Consider the following 21,158-nt stretch of genomic DNA (forward strand, 5'->3'; position numbering starts at 1 on the left):
TGCTGATTGGCTGAGCTGTCAGTACCTGCCCAAATGTTGAGCTCTGTGTGTGCTGATTGGCTGGGTGGTCTGTGGCTGCTGATTGGCCACTGGTCCATATGGGCTGACTGGTAGGGCTATCTGTGAGTGTTGATTGGCTGGATGGAATCTGAGCACTGATTGGCTGGATGGTACCCGAGTGCTGACTGGTCGGATGGTACCCGAGTGCTGATTGGCTGGAGGGTACCCGAGTGCTGATTGGCTGGAGGGTACCCGAGTGCTGATTGGCTGGATGGTAGCCGAGTGGTGATTGGCTGCGTGTTCCGTGCATGCCCAGGTCTCAAGGGCAGGTTTGGGGGGGTCACATCCCCGCACCCCATCCCTGTCCCCATCCCCATCCCTGTCCCCATCCCAGCCGGGATGGCAGACCTGGCCCTCCCATCCCCTCCCTGCCTGGAGCCCCCCAGCATCCCTCAGAGGTGTCCCCTGTCCCCCCAGAGGACCCTCCTGGCACCCACCTCCCCAGCCAGCAGGAACCCACCCCCCCAGCACCAGTCAGTGCCTGACCCCGGGGGGACACGAAGTGAGGGCCCCGCCCCAGGGTCGCTGCCCTGGCGTCCCTTGAGAGGGGGTGTCTGTGCCCCCCGGGGTCCCCCCTTTCTCCTTCACACCGGGGTGGGGACCTGCTCTGTACTGGGTGTTCCCAACTCCCTTCCCGGAGTCCCACTCTCTGTTCCTGGGGAGCCCACTCTATCCCCAGGGTTCCTCTCTCTGCCCAGGGGTCCACAGTCACATCAGGGGGCTCCCCACTCCCTTTCCATGGGGTGCTCGCCCTGCCCTCGGGGGTCCCGCCTCCTTTTCTGAAGGTCCCCCCTCTATTCCTCTTCTCCCCCTCTCTGCTCGGAGGGTCCGTACTCCCTTCAGGGGCTCTCCACTTCCACGGGGTCCTCGCTCTGTCCTGGGGTGTCCTCGCCCCCTTCCCGGGGCTCCCATTCTCTCTTCCCAGCGGTCCTGCTCCCTGCCCGGGGGATGTGCTCTCTCTTGAGGAGCCCCCTCCTCCCTTCCCGGGGCTCCCACACTCAATTCCCGCGGGTCCCGCCATCCGCCCGGGGGGTTCCCTGCTCTCTCTGGGAGCTCTCCACTCCCTTCCCTGTGGTCCTGTTTTCTGCTCCCGGGATCCCGCTGTGCCCCGGAGTCCCCGTTCTCCTTTCTGGTGTGGGTCCCGCTCCCCCCCTGGGCGTGGCAGCGGGGTCCCCCCGCAGCCGCGGGGCTGCGGCGACGGCGCGGGGCGGTGCCGGTGCCGGTGCCGGTGCCCACCCTCGCTGCCGGTGGTGGGGCGGAGCGGCCGCCCCGAGCGCTATAAAGCGGACGGCCGCGCCGGTGCCGCAGAGAGGGCGGGGGTCGCCATGAGCCTGATGCTGGAGACGCTGCTGGGCCCCCCGGGGGGGCTCCGCAAGGAGCCGGGCCGCGCTCCCCCGCGCTCCGCCGCCTCCAGCGGCTTCTACTCGTGGCAGGCCCCGGTGGTGGGGCGGGCGCGGGGCGCCGCGGGCGGCGGCGGCAGCGCGGCCGCGTCCTCCACCGAGAGCCTGGACTCGCTGAACGGCGAACCGCGGGCGCGCAACGAGAAGGAGCTGCTGCAGGTGCTGAACGACCGCTTCGCCGGCTACATCGAGCGGGTGCGGGCGCTGGAGCAGCAGAACCGGGCGCTGGCGGCCGAGGCGGCGGCGCTGCGGCAGCAGCAGGCGGGGCGCTCGGCCATGGGCGAGCTGTACGCGCGGGAGCTGCGGGACATGCGGGGCACCGTGCTGCGCCTGGGCGCCGAGAAGGGGCAGCTGCGCCTGGAGCGGGCGCGCCTGGCCGAGGACGTGGCGGCGCTGCGGGGAAGGCTGGAGGACGAGGCCCGGCAGCGCTCGGAGCTGGAGGCGGCGGCCCGCGGGCTGGCGCAGCGCTCGGCGCAGGAGGAGCGGGCTCGGGCGCCGCTGGAGGAGCGAGCCCGGGCGCTGCGGGAGGAGGCGGAGCAGCTGCGGAGGCAGCACCGCGCCGAGGTGGGAGCGCTGCTGCGCGGGGCTCGCCCCGAGCTGCCCGCGGAGCCCCCCGCGTCCCTGCGCCCCGGCGTCACCGCTGCGCTCCGCGACCTGCGCGCACAGCTGGAGGGCACGGCGGTCCGCAGCACCCTGCAGGCCGAGGAGTGGTTCCGCGGTGAGTGTGAGGGTGTGGCCGCCAAATGCGCCGGCAGCCTTGCCGTGCCTCCCCCGGGACACTCTGGGCTGCCGTGCTCCGGGACGGGGCTGGAGCAAGGGGAGCGAGGGAGTCCCGAGGGATGCGGGGAACCCCCGCTCTCTATATCGTTTTAGGGTGCCCCCGCCCCGGGAGGTGCAAGGGCCCCTCCCACCTCTGCTGTGCTCCTGGAGGGTGTTGGGATACCGTCGCCCCAGGAGGCTGGAGGGACCCCTCATATATTGTGCTGGGGGAGGGCGTTAGTGTCCCCCCCACCCCAGGGGTGTGCAGGGACCTCCGGTGCCTGCGGGTGCGCTGCCCGACCCCCCCTCTGCCCCGCACTCAGTTTCGAGGGGGTTCCGGGATCACTGGCCCGGAACCCCGCAAGTTTTTGGGGTGCCGGGTCCCCCCGATGCTGCAGGGTCTTGTGCCGGTCCCTCTCGGCCGGGACGAGCCCAGGGGTGTTTGCAGTGCTGAGGGGGGCGGTACCGCATCCCTAGCGCGGGAGGGGAGGACAGGGAGTGGCCCTTCTTGGGGGGGGAGAGGACACTACGGCCAGCGGGGGGCGGGGTGGGGTCGGCACCCCAGACTGAGCCCCCCGGGCGCGCAGGGCGGGTCCAGCACCGCGGACAGCGGCGGATCAGCACCGCGGGCAGCGGCAGCGGCAGCGCCGACCCGGGGCCGCCCGTCCCGCGGGGCCGCAGGATCCGTGCTCCCCATTCCTGTCAAACCATTCTGTGCCCCCCTCGTCCCCTGGGGTGTCCGCAGGGCGCTGCGGCAAAACCCCCCCCGCCTCGGGCCAGGTGTCCGGGATGCGGCGGGGGCAGCGCCGTGGGGCAGGGGGCTGTGGCACAGCTGAAGGGGAGGCGGGGGCTGCAGCGAGGACCTGCACTGGCTGAAGTCCAGGATGGCAGAAACACCCCCGAGCTCGTCTTGCCCCTCCTCCTTCACTTCCCGTCAGAGATGGAGTGAAGGGTGAGGCAGGCAGAGTGCTCAGGGAGCCTGGGATGGCTCTGCAGAGGACAGGGATGTGTGGCATGCACAGGTTTGAGTTTCCCCAAGGAGGGGAGGCTGCAGCCTCCTTTCCCCGGGCCCTGCAGCTTCCCTTGCCCGTTGCAGTGAGGCTGGACAAGCTCTCGGAGGTGGCCAAGGTGAACACGGACGCCATGCGCTTGGCCCAGGAGGAGATCTCCGAGTACCGCCGGCAGCTCCAGGCCAAGACCACCGAGCTGGAAGCCCTCAAAGGCACACAGGAGTCACTGGAGAGGCAGAGGCAGGACTCGGAGGAGCGCCATCATGCAGATGTCCTGTCCTACCAGGTGCTGTGGCGCAGTGGGCAGCGGCCCAGGCTGGGGAGGGACAATCCAGCTGCTGGGGAGGAGCAGCGCTGGGATTTTGGCTTCAGGGATGTGAAGGAGTTGTGGCAAATTCTCAGGGCTGTGTCAGCACCGGCCTTTCCCGGAGCGCAGAGCCTGAAGTGGTGTCTGGGCTCTTGTATCCCTCAGCAGCCCAGGAGGTGCCCCATGGCTCTGCCTGGCACTGAGCTCCCTGTGACGATGGTTATAAACACCATAGAAGTGTGTCCAGGGTTTGGGCCACATCCTACCTCCCAGATCTGGGAAGTGAGGGCTGCCTTGGTGGCCTTGGGATGAAGTGCTGTCCCCAGAGTGGTGCCCCATCAGCCTCCAGCTGGAGTTCAGTTGCCATTGGACTCAGCCATGTCCTAGAAGCATTCGCACAGCTGGTCCCTGCTGGAGGGAGCTCTGGGAGTGGGCCAGGGGCTCAGCTGGAGTGCAGCTCCTTGCTCAGGGTGTGCAGGGCTCCAGCCAGGTCCCCAAAGGCAACTGCACACCCTGGGACCACCCCTGGCTGTGTCCCCTTCCCTGTGTGTCTGCAGGAGGAGGTGGCTGCAGTCTCCTCTGTGAGCACACCCTGGTGCTGGAGACCAGGGGACAGTTTAGGGGTGCTCTGTGTCCCCCTGCTCCTGGGGACTGTGCCGTGTGTCCCCTCCCATTATTGCTCTGTCTGCTCACAGGAAACCATCCAGCAGCTTGACAGCGAGCTGAGGAACACCAAGTGGGAGATGGCAGCTCAGCTCCGGGAGTACCAGGATCTGCTCAATGTCAAAATGGCCCTGGACATCGAAATTGCTGCCTACAGGTACAGGGGGGGTAGGGGAAGGTGTGGGGGTCTCAGGCAGGTCTGCTCCAGGTCCCTTGTTAAACACCTGGGCTCTTTTTGGTGAGCAAATCCTCCATCCTCCAAAGCTGTGGTTGGCAATGTCCAATTGGGTGTCCCAGTGATGTGTGGAGGGAAGGGCAAGGAAACCTGCTCATCCCAGGCCTCAGGAGCAGGGGGATCATCCAGGATGGGCAGGGAGGGAGATGAGCTGCAGGACATTGCTGGCAGCTCCTGGTCACAGGAGGAGATGAGAAGCCATCACTGAGGGCCCTGCTCTGGTCTCTCCCTGGCAGAAAGCTCCTGGAAGGGGAGGAATATCGGCTTGAGACTGGCATTGGGATGCTCTCCTACCCTGAGGTGGTCCCCAAGCCTCCCAGCATCACCACCAGCATCAAGGTAAAGAGCGAGGAGAAGATCAAGGTGGTGGAAAAATCAGAGAAGGAGACAGTGATTGTGGAGGAGCAGACAGAGGAAATCCAGGTGACCGAGGAGGTCACAGAGGAGGAGGAGGCTGAGAAAGAGGCTGAAGAGGAAAAAGCTGAAGAGAAGGAGGAGGGGGAGGAAGAAGAAGAGGAGAAAGCTGAAGAAGAGGGTGAAGAAAAGGCCGAGTCTCCTGCAAAGGAGGAGGCCAAGTCCCCAGAGAAACCTGAGTCCCCCTCAAAGGAGGAGGCCAAGACCCCAGCAGTCAAGTCCCCTGAAAAGTCCCCAACCCCCTCAAAGGAGGGGGCCAAGACCCCAGTTGTGAAATCCCCAGAAAAACCTGCAACCCCCTCAAAGGAGGAGGCCAAGAGCCCGGCTGTGAAGTCCCCAGAGAAACCCCCAACCCCCTCTAAGGAGGAAGCCAAGACTCCAGCTGTCAAATCCCCTGAAAAGCCACCAACACCCTCAAAAGAGGAGGCCAAGACCCCGACTGTGAAGTCCCCAGAGAAACCCACACCTCCCTCAAAGGATGAGGCCAAGACCCCAACAGTGAAATCCCCAGAAAAACCCACACCCCCCTCAAAAGAGGAGGCCAAGACCCCAACTGTCAAGTCCCCAGAGAAACCCCCAGCCCCCTCTAAAGAAGAGGCCAAGAGCCCAGCTGTGAAGTCCCCAGAGCCACCTGCAACTCCCTCAAAAGAGGAAGCCAAACCCCCATCTGTCAAATCCCCAGAGAAGCCCCCAACCCCCTCTAAGGAGGAGGCCAAGTCCCCGGCTGTGAAGTCCCCAGAGAAAGTCAAATCTCCCGTGAAGGAGGAGGCCAAGTCTCCACAGAAGGAAGTGGCCCCAGCCAAGGAGCCAAGCCCTGCCCCACAGGAGCCAAAGGCCCCCGCCAAGGAGGAGCAGCCCAAGGAGGTGAAGGCTCCCTCCAAGCCCGAGGAGGGTAAGAAGGAGGAAGCTCCCAAGAAGGACATCCCAGCCAAGGCAGAGGAGAAACCCAAAGAGAAGGCGGCTGCTGTGCCAGAGCCTCCAGCTCCACAGGCCAAAGAGACCAAGCCAAGCCCCAAACCTGTCGAAGAGGGAAAAGCCGAGGAGGCTCCAGCAAAGCCTCAGCAGGAGGTCAGCAAAGCGGCCACCAAGGAGGCTGAAAAGCCAAAGGCTGAGGAGAAGGTGGAGGAGCCCAAGAAGAAAGCAGAAGAACCCAAGAAGGAGAAAGTGGAGGAGGCCAAGAAGGAGAAAGTGGAGGAGGCCAAGAAGGAGAAAGTGGAGGAGGCCAAGAAGGAGAAAGTGGAGGAGGCCAAGAAGGAGAAAGTGGAGGAGGCCAAGAAAGAAAAGGCAGAGGAGCCCAAGAAGGTGGACGAACCCAAGAAGGAGGATGAACCCAAGAAGAAGGCAGAGGAGTCCAAGAAGGAGGATGAACCCAAGAAGAAGGCAGAGGAGCCCAAGAAGGTAGAGGAACCCAAGAAGGAGAAGGCAGAGGAACCCAAGAAAGTGGAGGAACCCAAAGCTCAGGCAAAACCCAAAGATGAGCCCAAAGCCAGTAAGGAACCCTCCAAAGTCGAGGCTCCCTCCAGCAAGGAGGGCACAGCCCCGGAGCCAGGGAAGAAGTGATGGGAGGGTCCCGGGTGCCAAAGACACCTCCGGGCATGGGAGCTGCTCCGCTCCCTCCGATGGCTGGGCCCGGGGTGGGACCCCAGGGCCCCCCAGGCCAGGCTTTCCCTTAGCAATAGGCCCGTGAGAGCCCCTCGGGTGGGCGATTGCTTCCCTCGCAGAACGTGACTTCGCCGAGCGCCACATTTAAACACTTGAATTATAACCCAGGAGAAGAGGGGGGACCCCCAGGGGAACTCCACCACCCTTCTCCTCTAAGTGCATTTATTTAATGTATGTGCAATGGATGGATGAGTGCAATGCAGAGCTGTAGCTGCTTGGGGGGCTGGCGGGGTCCTGCCCTGCCCCGGGGGGGGAGTCCCTGTGGGCAGAGGTGGGAGAGGCTGGGAGCTGCTGGAATGCTCACAGACACACACACGGTGCACCAGGAACCTCAGCCCACTGATCTTTGCTTTCTGTGCAATAACCAAATAAAAGTGCTTACGGAAACACCCTGGCTCTGCTGGCTTGTCCTGGGGAGAGGACAGGGAAGGAAGGTGGGAGTGTGGGGCTGGGATCTGTCACTCAGGGCTGGGATGGGGGACCTGAGGCTTTGCGGAGGGAAAACATCCCACAGCAGGCACAGAGGACCCTGTGACCTGAGGATGGAAAGAGGGCCAGCCCTGCCATGCTTTCCAAAGGATTTCAGTGTGGTTTTTCCCTTCCTTCTCTTTTTAAAGCATGGATCCCAAGGGAATGGGAGAGCCTGGTTTAACCCAGGGGCTGCGGCACAGCCTGGCACTGCAGCACTGCACCGAGGGCAGGGGCTGGCAGAGAGCAGGAGAGGGGCTGTCAGCCCTCCTGGGGGAGAAATCACTCCCAGGGGAGACACACAGAGTCTGGGATGAAGGAGACACAGTGACCTTGGGAGAGGGGATGGAACCCCAGCTCTGCCAGCCTGGGACCTCTACGCAGAGCGGTGCCAGGGAAGGGGCACATCCCAAGTCCCTGAAGCCAAGCAGGGCAAGCTGGGGTGTCCCAATCCTCATCCTGCCCTTCCCAGGACCCCACTCTGCTGCCCTCCAAGCCCAGGAAGCAGAGCAGCCCCCCAGGATGCAGGGATTGTGCTGAGTGGGATGGCAGCCAGCCAGCAAGGACAGGCTGGGGCTGCAGTGCGGGCTCTGGAAAAGGGCTATTTTTAGCCACCTCAGTTTTTAGCCATCTCAGCTCCCCAGTCCCTGTGGTGGGGAGGGAAGTCAGGAGGCAGGGAGCATCCCTGGAAAGGCTGTCAGAGCCCAGGGATGGGACACAGGACTTGCTGCAGCCCTCACGGGTTCTCATCCCAGCCCTCTGCACAGACAAGGCACCCACACATTTCTTCTTTAGCTTAGTTTAATCCCTTTGACTACAAAACCTTCAAACAAACCCCAAAATATTGTAAAAGGAGCAGAAATGTCAGGACAGGGACACTCCTCCCACAGAGTGAAAGAGTCCCATCCCAGAATGATGCCCAGGGCTGCTCAGCGATGGCTGAAGAAGCCCTGGGGGTAGTTGAACTTGAAGGGCTTCAGGCGCAGGGGACCCCTGGAAGAGGAGAGGGAGAGGCTGTTGACCCACAAGGACCAGGAACATCCCATGGCACCCACAGAACAGGCCCAGTTCCTGGGCTACTGCCTGGCTGTGGGGGCAGATTCCTCTAGGAAAGGCTTCCAGGCTGGCTCCAGGAAACAGCAATGCCACCCAAGTCCCTGCCAGCACCCTCAGCCCCCAGGCAGCTCCCACCTGACCAGGCGCAGACACATCTTCTCCTGGGGGAACTCCTTGGGCCCCTCCACGCTGGGATCGTGGGGCTCTGTCTCCAGGTACACGTCCAGCACCATGCACAGGCGCTGCAGCTGGTTGGTGAGGAGCTGGTAGCCAGGTTTGGGCCCCCACAGCTCCTTGTAGTAGACATTGACCTCGCTCTCCATGGCCTGGAAAACAGGGATGAGGTTGGCACAGGCTTGGATCTCTACTCTGCATTCCCAGGAGTGTCCAGCCCCCAGCTCACCCCAACATTCCCTTGTTACAGATACAGAACTGCTGGGGACACCCCCAAAAATGCAGCCCCCTCTGCCCCCACCCACAGTACCCGAATGTTGTCGTCGTTGCTGCTGTTCCGCTCTCCCTTCCAGTTCAGGCACAGGCTGAAGACGGGGGGCAGCGTGGAATACCCGGGATTCAGCACCACGGCTGCCTGCAGCTTGGCTGAGCAGGGAAAAGCTGTCACTCACAGGGCCTCCAGCCAGGTGGACTGACCATGAGGACTCCCAGAAGCTGCCCTGGGATGGGGATTGGGAATTCCCAAGGGAAGGAAAGGTGCCTACCTGTTCCCCTCTCTATCAGGGCCATGTAGTAGAGGTGAGTGTCTTCAGCCAAGCCAGCCTCTATCACATCCTTAGTGTAGGGAAGTTCCTGAGAGGAGAATGGGGAATGATGGCTCCAGTGGCACGTGGGAGCTGGAAGGGACAGACTCAGCCTCGTGCTCAGCACTCACAGCGTAATCCTCGTAGGGAATGGCCGTCCACTTCACCAGGCGCGAGACGATCTTGGTCGGGAAGAGCTGCTGGCACTCGCTGGACACGGGCACAACACCGTGCTCTGAAAGCAGGGACAGGGCCCCTGAGCAGGGCAGGGCTGGGGACACAGCCCTGTCACTGCCCTGCACTGGGGGTGACGTTATCCTTCAGCAGCTCCAGCAGGTGCCCAGCAGAGGCCGGGGCTGTGATCCCACGGAATCCCTGGGCTGTGATCCCACGGGATCCCTGGGCTGTGATCCCACAGGATCCCTGGGCTGTGATCCCACGGGATCCCTGGGCTGTGATCCCACGGGATCCCTGGGCTGTGATCCCACGGGATCCCTGGGCTGCTTGAGAGGCACACAACAGTGTGCAGTTCACCTCCCACCATGTCCCGAATCACTTCCCAGCGCTGGGATGGCCACTCCCAAAGAGGTGCTGGGCACTGGAAGGGGCAGAGCCTTCCTCTGCCACCCAAAATAGGGCAGTTCCTTCATTCCTACAACTCCCAAGGGCTGAGGGAACAACTGAGAACGCCGAGGGTGGCACTGCCACCCACCAAAGGTGACATCAGCCAGCTGCTGTCTCCTCTCCTGTGATTGCTGCTGTTCCACTCTCCCTCCCAGTTCAGGCACTGCCTGAAGATGAACAGCACCTTGGAATAACTGGGATTCAGGACCACAGCTTGGCTGAGCAGGGAAGAGATGCTTCCCTGAATGATGGCTCTGCCACTGCAGCCCTGACCCCAGAGAAGGGTGAGGAGGCTGGCAGGGCCCTGCCACTGCAGCCCTGTTCCCAGGGAAGGGTGGGGAGCCCAGCACTCACCGAGGGATGCAAACTGCTTGTGCAGGGCCAGGCGGGACTGCAGGCGGCTCCGGAGCAGCTTCACCGTCAGCTCCATGTGGCTGGCACTCAGGGAATTGTCAGCAGCCACCGTGTGCTGTGGGCAGGAGGGATGTCAGGCCAGGAGCCACATCCCCACAGGGACAGGCACCCATCATTCACAGTTACTAAAAGGGCTTGGACTATCATGTGTGTGACATGGAATAGGTCAGTGTGGCCCCACACACAGATCCAGCCCAGCTCAGCCTGTCCCAGCCATGGTTTGGGAGCAGCTGTGCCAGCAGGGGGACAGGATGGGACCCCAAACCTCAGCCCAGTGTTGTGGGGGAGAGGGGAGGGGTTTGTGCCATGCCTGAGGCTGCTCCTTGGGGAAATGCAGGCCGCCCAGCTTCTGCACCCACACGTAGGGGTGTCCCAGCTCTGTCACGTAGTCACTCAGGGTCAGGATGCTGTGGGGACAATGAGGACGGGTCACACCAAGCCAGGGAGGATTTGCTGTGCTGAGATGAGGAACTAATGGCAGTGGCCTGGGTGACACTCACCCCACTTTATCAAACTGGAACTGGTTGGCTGGGTTGGGCGTTTTCCTCCCATGGTCCCCTGGATAGAGGCAGTTGAGGAGGGAGTCTGGGGAGAGCAGGTCCCTGGCAGAAAGAGGGGAGAGGTCAATCAGCAGCAGCCTGGGCTCTTCATCCCTCCATGAACAGGCTTCAAGCCCAGAGAAGGGGATTATGAGCTTCCTGAGTTCTAGACCAGAAGAACTTTCCCCTAATTCCACTCCAACAGGAGAGCTGTCTCCTCCCTGCCTGGAAGAAGATGGAAATCACAGGGCACCAGCTCCTGCTCTTCCTGGAAGCTGCTCCCTCCAGTGCCACAAAATTCCTCATGTCTGTCTGCACTCACAAGACTGACCAAGCACAATGGGCTGTGGGATTTGGGGTCTGGCTCAAGGCACAGCCTCCCTGGTTTGGGGTAACACAAAGGGCACGGGAGGGAGGGAACGCCCTGCACAGGATCTCCAGCTGCTGTCACAGAGGGTTTGGGGTGTCTGCAGCAAGAAGAGAACCCCAACAGGATGAGGAGGCTGCATATGGGACAGGCAAGCCCAGACCAGCCTCTCCCACCTCCCTCTTCCTCAGGCAGCTCCTGTCCCAGAGCTGGCAGCTGGTGGGAGCTCCCTGGGCAGGCTCCCAAAGCTGCCACTTCAGCTTTTCCCCACACCAATCAGGCTCCAGCAGGCTCTGGAGAGCACAGGGAGGCAGCTGCATCTCTGGAGCTCAGGACAAGGTGACCTCGGAGCAGGCAGGTGAGGGAGCTGCCAGGCTCTGCTTGTGGGAGAGAGGCTGAACGTGTCAGCAGGAGAGGCTTTCCCCCAGCTCCTGACAGCTCTGGCACCACTGAGAGGTTCCCAAACTCCCTGACTCTGTTTTTTCATGGAAAACACAGGGAGGAAGGTTCCTGGGCTGTGCAGGGCTCCTGGACCCACGGGGGCAGAGGGGTCACTGCCTGATGAGCTGTGTAGGGGTCCTGGATCCCATGGAATCACTGCCTGATGAGCTCTGGGCTGTGCAGGGCTCCAAACCCCACAGGGCAGAGGGGTCACTGCCCAGTGATCTCCAGGCTCTGCAGGGCACACAAACCCTTGGAGTCACTGCCCAGTGATCTCCAGGCTTGCTGCCCACAGGGCTGTCCTTACCCAGCGCTGATGGCTGTGGTCATCTCCACAGCAGTGGTCACCTTGGCTTTCACTGTCATGACATTGAGGTTCATCAGGTAGTAGAAGGTCAGGTGAAGCACGTTCTCATCTGCCCACACAGAAGGGGTGACATTGGTGCCTGCTCCAGCTCACAGAAACCCCTCCACACTTCCAGCTCCCCACAGGGTCCCCAGGGTGATGCTGGGGTCAGTCCCTGAGCTGCTGTCACACCCCAGAGCCCCTCACCTTTGCACTTCAGGTCGAGAGTGACAGACAAGGGGTGTCGCTTCAGCATCTCCTTGCGTTTGTCGTCCAGCTGCACGCCCAGGGTGGGCCTGCGCCGCTTCTGGGGGGCAAAACAGCTGTCAGAGCCGTCTCCTGCTCCTCCCCAACTCACAGACCTGCCCAGCCCACAGCTCCTTCCCTCCAGTCCAGCTCCACAATCCCCCAGCACCACGGGCACAGCTGCCCTGGGGAGGGAGAGGAGCAGGAAACCCTCACAGAGCTCCAGTTCCTGCCACTCCTTCAGCTCCAAGGAATGCCTCCACTCTTGGGAGACAAAGCCAAGGACCTGCTGGACTGCAAGAGGCAGAACCTAGAATCACTGAATCCTTTAGGTTGGAAAAGCCCTTTGAGAGCATCAAGTCTAACCACTCCTGCAGCCCTGCCAAGGCCACCACTGACCCATGTCCCCAAGTGCCACAACCACAGAGCTGTTCAAACCCTCCAGAGATGGGGACTCCCCCACAGACCTGGGCAACTGTGGCAAGCTGGAGAGCCCTTTCTGTGAAGGAATTTTCCCAGTATCCTGTGGCAAACTCTTCTTTCCTTTCATCCTGTCCCTGTTCCCTGGGAGCACAGCCCGATCCCCCTGGCTGTCCCCTCCTGTCAGGAGCTGTGCAGAGCCACAAGGTTCCCCCTGAGCCTCCTTTTCTCCAGGCTGAGCCCCTTTCCCAGCTCCCTCAGCCTCTCCTGGGGCTCCAGCCCCTTCCCCTTCTCTGGACACCTGAGGCCCTTCCCTTTACCCTTCCCCACAGAACAGCCCCACACCTGGCTCTGCTGCTGGGTGCTGGGAGTGGAGGCCCAGAGCCCCTTCAGGCTTTGCTGCTGGGAGCAACCAGCACCTCCAGCCTCTCCTCAGCATCCAGCAGGAATCCTCTGCAGCAGAAACACTCCCTCCAAGGAGTGCTGAACAAGCCCTGGTGCAGAGGATGCTTTTGGCACAGGATGGACACGGATCCCTCCCGTTGGACATCAGCTCCCTGCCCTCAGGCTATTTATACAAAGTGGAGCAGCTCCAGCTGGAGAGCTGCAGGGCGGGATGGGACACGAGAGGAGCAGCTCTGTACCCTGGCTGCTCCTGCATTTGGGACACCAAATGGAAATGGCAGCTCCCTCCTCCCAAAGAAGATTGGGATTTGACATCACTGCACTTCCTCACACACTCACAGCGTGCAGGGGCAGTTCCCAGCCAGCCCCAGCTCTCCCAGTACCTCCCCCGATGCAGTGCTGGCAGAGGACCCAGAGGGGGACAGCGCTGTCCCTTACCGTGGTTTGCTCCTCCTCTGCGTCGGAATCGCTCTCATCATCTGTGCAGAGAGAGGGCTGTCAGCAGGGAACGCCCAGGGCTCAGCTCTCCCACAACCAGCAGGACCACCAGGGCTTTTTCCAGGCCCATGGCTTCCCCTGACACTCCTCTCCCAACAAAAGCAGGGTCCCAGGAGCTGCAGACACACAGGAACATGTCCCCAGGGCAACACCACAGCTCACCCTGCGAGTCCTCAGGTGGCTTATAAAGGGCTTTGGCTTCCTCCACGCTCCCCTCAATGGCCACCACAAGCTTCTTATCTGCAGAGGAGACAGGAAGACTGAGTCAGGAATCCCACTCCTGCTGCAAAGGCAATGGGCAGAGCAGCCCTGCCCCAAAAGCTCCTGGTTCCTGGTGAAGGAAGCTCCAGCAAAAGGTTGTGGGAAGAGCAGTTGTCTGGAAGGTTCTAGGAGGCCATCACTAGCTGGATCTCCTGGGCAGGATGGGGTCAGAGGATGGAGACCGCTGGGTTTTGAGGGACTCTTCCTGGAACTATAAGGCCAAATGGGGTCTGGCTGGGGTCTTGCTGGGACAAGCAGGGATCAAAGAGAGGTGTGACCATGGCTGCAGATGCAGCAGGAACCTGGTGTGGCCAAGCACCACCGTGTCCTCTCACGCTCCTCCGGCACTGAGAGGAACCAGTGGCACCACAGCCCCCACCACACAGCAGGTGTGCACAGGCCAGTGGGATTCCTGACCTCTTCCAGGAAATCCCTCCCAACTCAGGGAGGCTCCAGAAATCCCCTCAAAATACAAAGCTTCCTGAGGGGATGAGGGTTTCCAGGTGAGCTGTGGGAATGGCCTGTACAAGGCCTGGGGTCCCCACCACCCACAGGTGGCATGAGGCAGGGGGTGACAGCTCTGGGGAAGCTGTGACAGCACTGAGCCAGCTCACAGGCTGCAAGGACGTCCCTGCTGACCTTGGGAAGGGGGGAAGGGATGGGGAGGGAGCTTCCCAAGCACTTCTTCCAGAGAGGCAGCTGAGCAAACAAGGTTTCAAATGCTGCTGCCTCACTGTGCCGCGGGGCCACCCTGCTGCTCTGCGCTCAGCAGAATCCGACAGCAGGGGAAAACCCCCAAAAAGCAGTGATTCCTGCAGGCAGAAGTGAAATCAGGCCCGTGGGGGGCACTGCCCCCCGGTGCTCACCACAGGCCTGCCCATAGGCGCTGGCTTGGACGAAGAGGACGTAGAGAGGCGGCGGGAGGTGCCGGGCGGTCTCGTACTGCTTGTGAGCCTGGTCAAAGGGCATGAACAGGTACTCCTGGACAGGCAGGGAGGCCTGGGGAATGACAGGGAGAGCCTTCATCACTGGGAAGGGAACAGCTCATCCTCCTCACCCCAAGAGAGCAGGAGAGGAAGCCGGCACAGCAGCAGTGGCGCAGGGTTAAACATGGAGAGCCCCAGGGCAGCTGCCTCTGCTGGGAAAGTTTTGGATCTGGAAATAACCCAGTTCCTTCTCCTGTTCTTCCCTCCCAAGGCAGCCACAGGGGGCTGGAACTGCGTGGGGCTCCCCAGGGAGAGGCCCATTTAGCAGCTCCCGCAGCTGCAGTTCTGCAGGAATTGCCGCATAAACAAAAAAAGAGACTCCAGAGGGGTCTCGGATCTGCTCCTCGCCCACCCCGAGCGGGAACGAAACATCTCCAAAGCCAAACCAGCCCGGGAGCTGCCCCTCGGAGTGTGACCTCCTCAGGGCTCAGGTACCTGCATGATGCTGTTGAGTCGAGGCTGGAGGCTGCTCAGATATTCCTTCTTCACCTCGATCTCCTTCAGGATCTTCTCCTTGCTGGTCAGGCACTCCTTGTACTTCTCTGCCAGCCTAAGGGTGGGAATTCTGTCACTGCCACACACCACAGCTCTAAACCTGCTGGGGTCCACCTGGACAATGAGCCCCAGCACTCCTGCCCTGACATGAGGAACCAGGAGAGCCCAAACATGGGGCAAACACAGAGCTCCTAACGCCAAGGGCAGTGGAGGCAGGAAGGAACTGATTGGAGATGGAAAACAAACCAGGAAAAGGGAAAGCTCAGCCTCATGCTGTGCTCCATGGAGGGGCAGCAACTGGATCTTCCCTCAGCTCTGCTCCCACACCAGGCTCTGCTGCCAGCAGCCACGACCCCTCCAAGCTCCCTAAGAGGCTTTTTCATATCCCCAGAGTCACTTCATGTCACATGGCCAAGGTTCAATAGGGAAAGCCCAGGAAAATGCAAACCCACCATGACGCTCCGAGCCCTGGATACACTCAGGTTTAGGGAGAACACACCAAATCTCCTTACTGCTGTTGGCTGCAAGCCCTTTCCCAGCAGGAGCAGAGAAGCTGGGTATGGAAGTGACCTGCCCAGGACAGGGGTTCTCCAAGGGGGAACAGACTTGACTTACAGAACTTGGATTCTGTTTCCAAGCAAAACTGTATTTGTGGGGGTCAATGCACATCCCAACAGGCTCCTACACGAGCTCCAGTGCTCACACACCTTCCCAAAACAGAGCCACTGAAACCCCTGCACACCACTACAGAGGCACCTCACACAAGGTGGAGAAAAACCCAAAGCAAATCCAATGGGGTTTAACAGCTAAAAACACCAACATAAATTATGGATGGATGTTGACAACCCCAACATCATCAGAAGATGCCCAAAGCACCACTGGCATCTGCTCTTGAGCAGCTGAACAGGCCATATCCCACCTCAGCAGTGATGGCAGATGGACAGGGGCATTGCTTGGACACACGGAGTGAGGACTGAGAATTCCAAAGCATCTCAGCAATCTAATGTGCAGCTGTGGGTCTCCATGAGGTCTGGAGATCAAAAGCAGCATTTTTAAGCACAACCCTCTGAGATCTGCAGGCTGAACACTCCTCTGCTTGTGCCACAGGCAGAGCCAGCTGCAGGATCCTGGCTGTGCCTTCCACCAGGCAAAAGCAGCCAGGCTTTAGGGAAAGGACCTGGGAAAGGGGAAGGGTTGGAGGCACCCAGCAACTCTCACTGCCTGCTCTGCTGGGCTGCCCTCAGGCAGCACCGACCAGCACATTCCAACTGATCATTCCAGAAGGTGCTCCTGGGCACTGCCTGTTATCCAAACACATGAATGCTGTGTCATGTTTGCTTTTCCCAGGGGGCAAGAGTCAGGCAGCAGCTGAGCCCTGGGACAGCGGTGACACCAGCAGCAGGACACGGCGCTGTCCCAGCCTGGCGTGGTTCCACACCACGGCATGGAATGGCAGCAGCTCCAGCCAGGATGGGCTCCCTTTGCTCCTTGGATCATCAGGCAGTGACAGAAAACTCCCTGGCCTACGGAACAAGGATCCCAGCAAGCCCAGCTCTGCACAGAGGGAATCTTCCAGCCGCACAATAAATGCCTGCTCCACACTGATCCAAGACTGTGTGAAAAACTTCATCCCTGCATTTGCTCTCCCAGCAGCTCTGGGTGTCTGCCCAGATCCCTGGAGCAGGGGCTGGGAATGGGAACACCACTGACCCACCTCTTGCGCTGCTCCAGCTCCCAGTCCAGGCGGGCCAGGGTCTGCTGGTGGGGCTCATTCAGGGTGATGGCAGGGCGGCTGATTTCAGGGGGGGCCTCTTTGTAGAACTCCTCCAGGCTCACCAGCTCGATCTCCTCATGTTTGGATCTGCCAGGACACATGGATCAGACCAGGGAAAAGTGGGAAGTGCTCAGCGTGTCCCACAGGAGAGTGTCCCACAGATGCTTCCTGCCCTGACATCCATCCACTACTGAGCCACCACCATCAGTGAGCAGAATTTGTTTTGACCTCCACTGTCTGTGCCTAAAGGGGCTCCAGGAGAGCTGGGGACAAGGGATGGAAGGACAGGACACAGGGAATGGCTTCCCACTGCCAGAGGGCAGGGATGGATGGGATATTGGGCAGGAATTGTTCCCTGGGAGGGTGGGCAGGCCCTGGCACAGGGTGCCCAGAGCAGCTGTGGCTGCCCCTGGATCCCTGGCAGTGCCCAAGGCCAGGCTGGACAGGGCTTGGAGCAGCCTGGGACAGTGGAAGTGACACTGCCCAGAGCAGGGGTGGCACTGGATGGGCTTTAATGTCCCTTCCAACCCAAACCATTCCATGATTACAAACTCCTGGAGCACCCACTCTGCCCCCACACAGTGAACTCAGAGCACGTGGGAAGAGCTCCCAAACATGGGCACCACCCACCCATCGCAGACATAGCAATGCTCCCTCTGCTCCCTGGCCACACTCACTTGAACTCCAGGCACTTGGTGATCTCTTTCTGCAGGTGCATCACCTCGTAGAGCAGGTTCTGGAGCTGCAGGTGATAGGCATCGACCTTCTGCTTTGCCTGAAATACGGACACAGCCAGAGCAGGGATGGAGCAGGAAAGACACCCCAAGAAAGTCACCAACACCCCATCACTACAGCAGCTTGTATGGTATGCAACTATTTTTGAGGGGATGATATTTTTAAGGGCTAGAGGAGCAAAGGATTGTGACATGAGACTGATTCTGCTCCTTCCTGCACATTTCAAAGCCAAGGCACAGGACAGAGCTCATTTGTTGGAGCACACAGAATTCCCTCTCTGAGAGCTCTGGATATGGAGCTTTCAGGCCAATCATCCACCCATTTATACACCTGCAGAACACCAGAGCCTTGAAACAGTGTTTTCTGACCTCCCACTACACTTGAGACAAAAGCAGAGAGTTCTCCATTACTTATCTGCCCTGCACCCAGCAGGAGCTCATCAGGATCAGAGCCACTCAACAAACCCTCAAGTCAACCCCCACGCCCCAGCTGAGGCGTAGCTCTCACACCAGGCACACAGAACAGGCAGGAGCTGCCCCACCTCAGCCCCCCCTAAATCCCAGGCTGCATTCCTCACTGCCAGCCCCTCCTGGTACCTCGTGGGTCTGGTCCCTGCCCTTCTTCAGCCGGATGTGCGCCAGGCGGTTCAGCTTCTTCAGGGTCATGAAGTGCACACAGCTCTGGACGCGCCGCTCGTCGATCTCCGCGGCCTGAGCGGCAGGAGAGAGGGGTTGGAAGCAGGAGGGATGGCTGGAACCGTCCTGGCAGGGAATTCCTGCCACAAAAGGGGCTCCACATTTATGTCACTGGGGCTTCTGAGGGAGCCTCTGCTGCCAGATCACAGGGCACTGCCAGGAATAACTGGGAGAGGGTCCAGGCTCCTCAAAGAATCACTCCAGACATTTTCCTCAGCAGTAGGAACAGAGGTGGTTCAGCCTGAAGCACCTGGCATGTCCCAGAAGCCTGGGACAAGGGAGGTTATTCTATTTCCAGAGCTAAACCCCTGCCCCAGGAGCCCAAAAAGAGGGAAACTGTTCCATTTCCAGGGGCTCAATTCTTGCCCCAGCAGCCTTGGAAAAGGGAAACTGTTTCATTTCCAGGGGCTCAATTCCTGCCCCAGCAGCCTTGCACAAGGGAGGCTGCTCCACTTCCCTGACTCTGCCCAGGAGACATCACAGCTCCTGCTGCCTTTCCTCTGGGATTAATGGGGAAACACCAAATGACAGACATGTTACACCACACGTGGAGGCCTCTCCTCACATTTTCCTTGATGCCCCGGCTCTTCAGCTCCTGGATCTCTGCCATGAGCCTCTGGAGCTCCTGGCAGGTCTCCCTGTAGAGCTCGTAGTCCTTGATGGGGTCGCGCAGATCCACCTCGCTCTCCTCGCTGTAGTACCTGACATCCTGCCAAGGCAAGAACACCTCCCGTGGCTCATCCCTCCCCTGGAAAGGGCTCTGGGGGACCTGCTGCCATTTCTGGCTCTGCCCACAAATCCCATGGCTTTACACAGGGAGAGGACTCTGTTCCAACAATCCCAAACCCACCAGTCCCTGAAACACCTGGCTACTTCAGGCTGTCTTTTGTTGTTATACATTTGAATCGACGCCGTTGGGGCATCCTGTGCAGGGCCAGGAGTTGGACTGGAGGATCCTTGTGGATCCCTTCCAACTCAGGATACTCCATGCTCTACATGACCTCAGAGGATAAAGCAGAAAGGTGATTCCTCCTCCTCCTCCACCCCACTCCCCACTCTGGCTGATCCTACACTATCTGCTGCTCACGGGAGGGTTTGAAGGCACCATGCAAATCCCTGAGGGATCTTCCAGCTTTGTGCTCACTCTCCAGAGGAGTGTTTGTGTCTCCTGAAAGAGATGGAAGCAGGTTTAGGAATTCACAGTGGGAGTTTAAGAGGCATTGGAAGCTGGGGGAACTGGGTCTCACAATTAATGGAGTTCCAGAATGGTTTGGGTGGGAAGGGACTTTAAAGTCCATCCAGTCCCACGGGCAGGGACATCTTCCACTATCCCAGTTTTCTCCAAGCCCCATCCAACCTGGTCTTGGACACTGCCAGGATGGGGCAGCCACAGCTTCTCTGGGCATTGTTTTGCAGCAGGGCAAGCCAGGCCGGCACAGCGGGGTGTGGGAGGGGCCCTGGGCAGGTCTGTACCTGGTCCGTGTCGCCCTTGCCCCGCTTGCCCTCGGCTGGGGCCCCATCTGTGCGGATCACCTTGGGCTTCCTCTTCTTGCTGGACTCGGAGGACATGGTGCTGCCGGCAGGGCTGGGGAGGGGCACAGGGGGAGTCCGTGGGGGCCAAACCTGCCCAGACTGGGGCTCTACAGTGTCCCCGTGCCTCCCTCCATCCTGCCCCTCGCAGCCCTTCCCAGGCCCCCAGACGGGCTCTGAGCCCCACCGGCACAGCGGGCCCGGGGCTTCTGCTCCACCACAGCCCCCCCGGACCCCCCACTCGCACTGAGCTCCCTTGGGAGCCCGGGCCCGAGCGCTCAATCCCTCCCGGCCTCGGGGGCTGCACCGCCCCTGAGCCCCCAGGCTCCAGCACACCGGGATTGCGGCTTCTGCCCCACCAGAGCCCCCCAGACCCACAGGTCCGGGACCCTTCGCTCCACCAGAGCACCCCAGACCCCCGCACATCCATCCCGGAGCGCCTGCTCCTCGAGCCCCCCAGAGCCGGGACCCTCCACCTCTCCAGAGCCCCCAGACCCCAGCATATCGGGCCCAGAACGCTTCACTCCTTCAGAGATCCCCAGACCCTCACGCGTTCCTCCAGAGACCCCAAACCACAGCACACCGGGCCCGAGGCCTCAGAGCTGGCCCAGCCCCCCAGCACGGGGCCCTCGCCCCTCCCGAGCAGGACCCTCCACTTCCACTGAGCCCCCAGCACACCGGGCCACGGACCTGCCACCCCTCCCAAGGGGGCAGGGGCCGGGGCCGCCCCCTCCATCCCCTCCCGAGGGTCCCGAGCCGCCCCGGCACTCACCGCGCCCTCGCCTCCGCGCCTCCCGGAAGTGACGTCACGGAACAACAGAGCGCGGCACGGAGCGGCGGCGGGAGGCTGCCACTGCTACAGGCGCCCCCTAGCGGACCTGGCATACTGGAGGACCCGCATGCGCGCTGGGGGGTGGTTTAGCTAGATGGGCGTGGTTTGGCGTTGTTGGGGCGTGGCTTATCAAGGGGCGTGGTCAGCACCCATTCACCAACCCGGGGGGAGGCAGGAGGGGGAAGGGCAGCCCTGGGGGTGAGACCCCCACACTGGGGCCACTGGTGGGCCGGGGGGTTTCTGGTGCAGAAGGACACCCACAGGAATAAGGGGGCTTGGATAGAGATCCCAGAAGCACTGATGTGCTTGGGATGGGCTCCCCAGTGGGGTGGGGGGCACACAGGGGCTTGGGAAGGGCACAGGATGGAGTCCTCAATGATGATGGGAGGATCCATGGGCTTGGGATGGGCTCTCTAGTGGCACTGGCGGTATCCATTGCTTTGGCGGGGGGGCATGAGATGGGGCCCCTGGTGTCACTGGCAGTACCCGTGGGCTTAGGATGGGCTCCCCAGTGGGGTGGGGGCCACACAGGGGCTTGGGAGGGGCACAGGATGGAGCCCTCAGTGATGATGGGAGGATCCATGGGCTTGGAGGGGCCTAAGAATGAGATCCCCAATGGCACTGTGGAGATCTGTGTGCTCAAAAAGGCATGGGAAGAGATCCCCAGTGGGACTGGGAGCATCCATAGGGAGCCACTGGGAGCTTGGAGGGTCATGGGTTGGTGTCTGCTTTAGCACTGGGGGGTTTGGGATGAGGTC

At 61.1% G+C, this 21,158-nt stretch overlaps 2 protein-coding genes across 5 annotated transcripts; one reads left to right on the forward strand and one right to left on the reverse strand.

Moving 5' to 3' along the window:
* The first annotated feature begins 1,372 nt into the window (after nt 1-1,372).
* On the forward strand, nt 1,373-7,099 carry NEFH (neurofilament heavy chain). The gene is made up of 4 exons (XM_063416121.1): nt 1,373-2,178; nt 3,316-3,515; nt 4,232-4,356; nt 4,671-7,099. The coding sequence occupies exons 1-4, from the start codon at nt 1,386-1,388 to the stop codon at nt 6,406-6,408; spliced, it is 2,856 nt and encodes a 951-aa protein (XP_063272191.1). The 5' UTR covers nt 1,373-1,385; the 3' UTR covers nt 6,409-7,099.
* Nucleotides 7,100-7,761: 662 nt separating this feature from the next.
* THOC5 (THO complex subunit 5) lies at nt 7,762-20,387 on the reverse strand. Of its 4 annotated transcripts, XM_063415802.1 has the most exons (21): nt 20,341-20,385; nt 19,512-19,623; nt 19,126-19,206; nt 18,604-18,747; nt 17,940-18,053; nt 17,286-17,383; nt 16,549-16,695; nt 14,775-14,889; nt 14,220-14,352; nt 13,255-13,332; nt 13,033-13,073; nt 11,731-11,830; nt 11,485-11,593; nt 10,331-10,432; nt 10,141-10,237; nt 9,771-9,885; nt 8,924-9,027; nt 8,754-8,841; nt 8,519-8,634; nt 8,170-8,360; nt 7,762-7,971 (listed from the first exon to the last, which is right to left on the reverse strand). In XM_063415802.1, the coding sequence occupies exons 2-21, from the start codon at nt 19,605-19,607 to the stop codon at nt 7,908-7,910; spliced, it is 2,133 nt and encodes a 710-aa protein (XP_063271872.1). In that variant the 5' UTR covers nt 19,608-19,623; nt 20,341-20,385; the 3' UTR covers nt 7,762-7,907. The 4 variants fall into 4 exon arrangements, with proteins under 4 accessions (XP_063271872.1, XP_063271874.1, XP_063271875.1 ...); XM_063415804.1 differs by lacking the exon at nt 19,126-19,206 and having other exon boundaries at nt 20,341-20,387; XM_063415805.1 differs by lacking the exon at nt 19,126-19,206 and having other exon boundaries at nt 19,572-19,623; nt 20,341-20,368.
* Nucleotides 20,388-21,158: the final 771 nt, after the last annotated feature.

This window comes from Prinia subflava, chromosome 19 (assembly GCF_021018805.1).
Source record: "Prinia subflava isolate CZ2003 ecotype Zambia chromosome 19, Cam_Psub_1.2, whole genome shotgun sequence".
Classification (NCBI taxonomy): Eukaryota; Metazoa; Chordata; class Aves; order Passeriformes; family Cisticolidae; genus Prinia; species Prinia subflava.

What these genes read in the sequence shown, in the direction of transcription:
- NEFH (XM_063416121.1), top strand. Translation starts at nt 1,386, where the DNA reads ATGAGCCTGATGCTGGAGACGCTGCTGGGCCCCCCGGGGGGGCTCCGC. An exon ending in GGCCGAGGAGTGGTTCCGCG is followed by an intron (nt 2,179 to 3,315) that starts GTGAGTGTGAGG and finishes TGCCCGTTGCAG; the next exon opens with TGAGGCTGGACAAGCTCTCG. An exon ending in ATCGAAATTGCTGCCTACAG is followed by an intron (nt 4,357 to 4,670) that starts GTACAGGGGGGG and finishes TCTCCCTGGCAG; the next exon opens with AAAGCTCCTGGAAGGGGAGG.
- THOC5 (XM_063415802.1), bottom strand. Translation starts at nt 19,607, where the DNA reads ATGTCCTCCGAGTCCAGCAAGAAGAGGAAGCCCAAGGTGATCCGCACA. An exon ending in CGCCTATGGGCAGGCCTGTG is followed by an intron (nt 13,333 to 14,219) that starts GTGAGCACCGGG and finishes TCTCCTCTGCAG; the next exon opens with ATAAGAAGCTTGTGGTGGCC. An exon ending in TCTCGACCTGAAGTGCAAAG is followed by an intron (nt 11,594 to 11,730) that starts GTGAGGGGCTCT and finishes CTGTGTGGGCAG; the next exon opens with ATGAGAACGTGCTTCACCTG.